Source organism: Strix uralensis, chromosome 17 (genome assembly GCF_047716275.1).
Source record: "Strix uralensis isolate ZFMK-TIS-50842 chromosome 17, bStrUra1, whole genome shotgun sequence".
Lineage (NCBI taxonomy): Eukaryota > Metazoa > Chordata > Aves > Strigiformes > Strigidae > Strix > Strix uralensis.
In genome coordinates this window covers 5,321,846-5,327,845 of record NC_133988.1, presented here as the reverse complement: position 1 = coordinate 5,327,845, position 6,000 = coordinate 5,321,846, and the positions used below count along the sequence as shown (strand labels likewise).

Sequence of the window (6,000 nt, the reverse complement as noted above, 5' to 3'; positions counted from 1 at the left end):
CTCCAGCAGCCCTGCTCAGGGGAGCCGTTGTCTGCCACTCGTGGGGTGCATGGTCAGGGCTGTCCTGGGGCTGCATCCAGCCACTTGCTCTGGGGTGCTGAAGCCTGAGGGTTACCCCAGGGACACACGTGCTTCTCCTGGGGTCCTGCCCATGACAAGTGCATTGAGGGGATGGGGCACCGGGGACAAAATTGGGGTTGGGCCTGGGGATGTTTTTCCAAAAGTCTGAAAAAAATAATTCTTTGAAGGTCTGAGGAAGAGGAGGGACAGTTTGTGCTGGAGAGGTGTCACCCATGAGGCTCAACAGCTCCACGTGGCACAGGGACATGGGCCTGGAGTGTAACTCATGACTTTTTTGCTTTCCATCCCGGTGTCAGTATTACATTTCGAGGATTATATTTTATTCATAAAAATTGCTGTGCTCACAGCCACGCCTGGCAGAGCTGTCGTGACTGAGCCCGGGGCTGGCTCCTGCGGACGGGCGTGGGGGTGTAGTGCACCGCCTGGGGTGTTGAAAATTAACTGCTGTTGAAAATTAAATATAATATATAAAACTGGGACAAGAGCCCCCAGGTTCCCCTCTGTGACCTGGAGTGTGGGTACCATTGTGGCCCCTGAGCACAGGGGCCAGGGTTTACAGCATGTGATGGGCTGTTGTTGGTAACCACATCCCGAATGAGCCATAGCAGAGCACGTGAGGTTGTATTTTTAACTCCAAGGTCCTGGTGACATGGAAAACCGGGTGCCCAGTCCAGGTGCCACACAGATCGATGGAAAAACTCCCGACGCCCATCGGCACCTCTGCTTTGCCAACCTGCAAAGCTTGTTAACAAATCTTACCCAGTGCCTCACCCCTGGGAATGGTTTTAAGGCTGTGTGCAGAGCCCAGCAGAAACCACTCGCTGCTGGGGAATTAGCTGGGAAGTGCTTCCCTGTGGAGCTGCTGGTGGGGATCTGGCAGAGTGAGATGGAAATGGGGATGGTTCAAACCTGGCTTTCTCAGCTCAGAGGCTGATTTAGCATCCCCAAGCAGGAAAAGCATTTGCAACCCCTCAAGATGGTAAGGAAAGGATGAGCCCATGCTCCTCGCCGGGCTCGGTGCCTCCCTGGCCCAAAGTTAGCTGGGACTCAGCATTCACTGGCTGCAGAAAAGGCTCAAGCAAATGCTTCAGCCACCCATCAGTGCATCCCCACACATCTCTCTTCTCCTTCCCCCCATGGGGAGGACCCTGTGACAGGCGAGGAGGTGGCACATGGTGGCATTCCCCCTCCTCCCCACCACCCTCCCGCAGCCCTGCGCCTGCCCTGCCGGGCTCAGCCAAGACAAGCAGAGGCTAAGAACATCGACTGGGTTTTATTCCTCAGGTCTGACAAGTAAAAGCACAAATTGTCTTTGGAAAAAGAAAAGAAAAAAAAAAAAACCCCAAACCAACGTTCAAAACACGCAGACGGTTTGCGTTTCTCAGGACGGAGGCCGTGCCGTCAAGCTCCGCCACCAGACGCGCGTCCTTTGCAGAGATGTAGTTTAAAAAAAACAACCCACAGAGGAGGAAAAGACACATGTCAGTTTTAGAGAAAAAAGGGCCCTTTTTTCTATTGTTATAAATATCCCATCCGAGCAACTCAGAGCAAAAAATAACCGTAACAAGAACATCCGTTCTGCTCAGCCCCATGGGCACAAAATCTCTACCGGCACCTCAGACGGCTACAAGCCCTCCGGGACGGTGGCCTGGCACCCGGCTCTCATCTGGTCCCCCCGCGGGGTGGCGGGTGCTGCCATCCCCGCGAGCAGCACCCGTCACCCTTGCCGGAGGCTGTCCAGACGCCGCGCTGCAGGGGACTGGGGAGCAGGGGTCCGGGAGGAGAGGGGAGACGGGGGGAGGGACGCTGGGGTGCGGGAGGGATGTGGGTCAGGCGCAGGTGGCTTCCTGGCTCTCGACGGGGATCTCGCTGCCGCAGCCGCCCTCGCTGTACTGCTGGTAGGGGGGGATCTGGGGCGCCTCGATGATCAGCAGCCCCTCCGGTGACAAGGAGGCGAAGACCGTGATGGGGTCCACCTCATAGGGCAGCCTGCAAGAGGGGAGGAAAGATGAGATGGTTTAGGAGCTGGAGGGCCGGGGGGCTGCCGGCTCGCAGCATGCTGCGTCCCTGGTGGACGTTGACCCTTGGGAAGCCCACACAAGACCCCCAGCGTGTGGGGAACCACTGATGCCGAGCCAGCAGCCCAGGCACAGGGCTCGGCAAAGCCTACGTTATTACTGGAGCTCCTGGGAATGTGCCGGGGATATTTAAAGTGGCCTCCTGGCCGGTCTGGCCCCTGTGAGTGCTCTGTTTAATCTCCCCGGCAGATGTGTTTGACGGGATGTCACCCGCCGCTTGTGCCGCCCAGGCTTCTGCAAAGCAGGAGTAAATCATCGCCGGGCCTCAGCCCACGTCAGCCACAAGCCTTGCCCGTAAAAGGAGCCGCCGCGGCTGCCGAGCGCCGAGCAGGAGGGAGCACAGCGCTCGCCCCAGCTTTCCTGAGGGAGTTTGGGATGCACAGGGCTCCTTTGGGGTGGAAAAGCAAAGCTGAGCTGCTGCCAGTCGAGGAAACCCTTCCCATGCCCTGGGCTTTGCTGCTTCTCCCTGTTAAGCCCCTGAGCCCCGCGGCCGGGGATCTGCCCCCAGCATGGGCAAAGTGCCGTGGTTGGGGCTCGCCTGCCTCCGGACTTGCCTTTCGCTGTTGTTGTTGCCAAAGTGAGCCATCGCGGTGAGTCAACGCGATAGCAATCTAACTGACATCATTCAGATAGATATATACATGTACATTCACACACGGGGATGTATTTTGGAGCTGATGATGCTGCTGAACCCCGGGGGATGCGCAGGCACTGTGAGCGCGGGTCCTTGCACCCCTCCTGCTCCCTGCACCCCGGCCAGCGCCGAATGCAGCCCCAGGCCTCGAGGAGACTGACAAAGCCCCCAGAGAAAGACCTCCTCCTCTTTTACCTCCCTTGGGAAATCACAGTGTGGCCTGAACCAGCCAGGCACATGCTGCAAAAGAGCCGATTTTGGGGTGAAAACAGGTGCAGGAGTCCCTGCATGTGTGAGCCGGGGCATGGGGACTGGCAAAGCTCAGCCCTTTGCTGCCAGTGCCATCCCCGTGCTGCCTGCGACCTGCCTGCGCCGCAGGGATGGGGCCCCACAGCAGGCTAGCGACATTTGGGTGCTGGTCAAGGGGATGTGGCAGCCCCCCCACACCCCAGCCCCTTTGGCAGGGGGACACCCCAGGGCTGGCTGGTACCTACTGGATTTTCTTGGTGAAGTTCTTGGAGACGATCCCTCCTTCCACCTGCTGCTCCTCGTGTTTGCCTGCAGGGAAGGGCAACACCCCATGTCACCACCTCACTAGGAGATTATTTTTTTCCCCAACAGTCAACAACAAAACCCAAAAGGAAAGTTTTCAGAGGAGTGGTTTCCCTTCCCCAGCGCAAACCCTTCTCTCTGGGGAGGGCTCTGGGAGCCTCTCCTATGTGGGGAAGGAGATGCTGGACCCAGCACACCCATATTCCCAGTGAGAGACTAGGGTCTCACAGGCTGCCAAGAGCTGGGGCTTCAGAAAAAGCCCCAAGACATAATAAAACCCTTGGAGGTGGCAGTGTCCCTCCTTGTCCTGCTTGCCAGGCTGGGGTCCCCTCCACCATGCTGTCAGGCTGGCGGTCCCTGTGCCTGGAGCATCTCTGAGGTTAAAACCATGCCAGCGGCTGCCCAGACCCCCCGACCTGCGGTTTTCCCTCCGCAATGCCGTGAGCCCCAAATAAATACAGCTCCCAGCCCACCTTGGGGACCCCGGCCCAGGGCACTGCAGGATGTTGGTGCTGGGCTGATGGGATGCTCAGGACTGGGTGCCCGTGGACACCCCAGATGTGGTGCACCCCGCACCCACTGTCCCCACCATTAACTGAATTTTTAGGGACGTGCTTCTGGCTGGCTTGTCTCCAGGCTGGGGCCTCTTGGGGCTGGGGTGGGGGCCATGGGGTGGCTGACCCCACTTTCCAGCACTGGAGCTGCCTCTCTCTCGGCCCCTTTAAAGGGAATCTCCCTCTGCGCCGGCCTCACCCCAGCTATAATTAACTGAGCCAAGCTGGGGCCCCTCAGCAGCTCGCTGCAGGGTGCCGCTGCCTGCAGCTGTGCCTCTCTGGCCAGCCAGGACAGAAAGTGGCGAGACATACCTCAAAGGAGACTTGTCCTTTTTGTTTTTGCAGCAAACCACTACAGCTTGCGAGCTGGGTCCCCCCGTGGCACCCCTGAACTGCCCATGGGGCTCCCCCAAAGCCCTGCCTCAGCCCTGGGCCTGTTCCTGAGCACAGGGTTACCACCACTGGCTTAAAATAAAGGTGATTTTTCATTTTATGGCAATTTCTTGAGCTGGCACAGGCAGGGCAGGACCAGCTGCTTTTCATGCCCCATCTTCCTCCTCCCCGGTGCCTTCGCTCTCACCTGACACCTCGACGTAGCCATCCTTGGTTTTGACTGTCAGCTCCTCGGGTTTGAAGCTGTGCACATTGACGCACACCTTCCAGGGCTCGCGGGGAAAGGGCACGGGGCTGCGGCTCTCAGGGTACCCCCCGAAGCGGGCGCCGTAGCCAGGGGCCATGGCGGAGGCGCGGGCCATGCCGGCGCGCAGGGGACCCGGCCAGGTGGTGGTGAGCCGCGGCCGAGCCCAGTCGGGCCAGTCCGCCGTCAGGTCCCCGGGGAAGGGTGACATCCCAAAATCATCGTCCAGCAGGCGCGAGGTCAAGCCAGGCTCCCGGAAAGGGTCGCGGACGCTGCGCCTGCCAGGGTAATGGCAGGAGAAGGGCATCTGGCTGTCGGCCATGGCTTCCTTCAGAGGGGTCCGAGTGTGTCCACGGGGCTCTCCCACAGAGCCTCAGCCTCTGCGCGGCCGCTCCTGGCTGCAAACTTGCTGAGGGAGCCTGTCCCGGAGGAGACGCATCCACCCCGGGCAGGACGCGGGCACGCGGGTGGGTGCCGCGGGGACAGTCCCCTCCTTCCCCGGCCCCAGGTGAAGGACGACGGAGAAAATCAATTCAGGGCTGAATCACTGGGAGCTGGAGGAGCGCAGGAAGGACGGAGGGAGCTCTCTGGCCGTGAGAAAATGCTTCCTGTCTGGCTGTGATCCCAGGGACCAGGGAGAGGAAAATCAAACTTCTCGTCAGGAGAGGGAAAAAAAAAAAATAAAACCAAATATCCCAAGATTAAAAAGCTTATCTCTCCCCTCTTGCTCCTCAGCACTTTATGTGCGACTTTCTCTGCCGTTCCTGGGCGAGAGCTGCAATAAATGCCTGAGCTTGGAGCCGAGAAACTTCTCTAACCTTCCAGCCGCCGGGCGAGCGCTATTTATACGGGTTTGGGAGCGGGGGGTGTGTTTTGCAATTCCTGCCCTGTCAGCCGAGTATTTTGGAGAGGATGAAACAGCCGTGGAGAATCTGGGCTGTGGCAGCTGACCTCTCTCGCCGGCCTGAGGATCCTGGCTGCTGGGGGGCCACGGCACTTCAGCAGCTGCCCTGGCCCCCGCCGCCCCCTCCTGCCACCCTGCACCCAGCCCACCTGCCCAAAATAGCCCCCGAGCTCAGGGCCGGCTGCTTTCACCCCAGAGTCACCTGTTAAAAATACCCCCTCAGTGGGGCTGGGCCAAGCTGCTCCCCTCACTGTAAAGCCACGTGTCCCCATGCCACCAAGCAGCCCACTGTACTGGGAAATGGGTCACTGGTGGCACCCCTAGCGTGGCACTGTGAGGGCAGTGGGACCCCACAGGTGGGTGTTTAGGGGATGCTGGGGCAGGGGATGGACCCCTTTCGTGGTCAGGAGGATGCAGCGTCTCGGCCACCCAGCACCGCCCACAGAGCCCGGGTGTGAGGGGCCCTGCGGGATGCAGGAGGAAAACCGTACTCCAGCTCTGCTTCCTCGGCCGCCTTCACTGGGCAGGCCCGGAGAAATGTCCCCTAACTGCGAGAAGAG

At 59.7% G+C, this 6,000-nt stretch overlaps 1 protein-coding gene across 1 annotated transcript; it reads right to left on the bottom strand.

Annotated features, from left to right (window-relative positions):
* Positions 1-1,339: 1,339 nt before the first annotated feature.
* HSPB8 (heat shock protein family B (small) member 8) lies at positions 1,340-5,342 on the bottom strand. Its single transcript, XM_074887046.1, has 3 exons — positions 4,480-5,342; positions 3,288-3,351; positions 1,340-2,070 (listed from the first exon to the last, which is right to left on the bottom strand). Exons 1-3 carry the CDS (start codon positions 4,856-4,858, stop codon positions 1,911-1,913), a joined length of 603 nt encoding a protein of 200 aa, XP_074743147.1. The 5' UTR covers positions 4,859-5,342; the 3' UTR covers positions 1,340-1,910.
* Between the last annotated feature and the right edge of the window lie 658 nt (positions 5,343-6,000).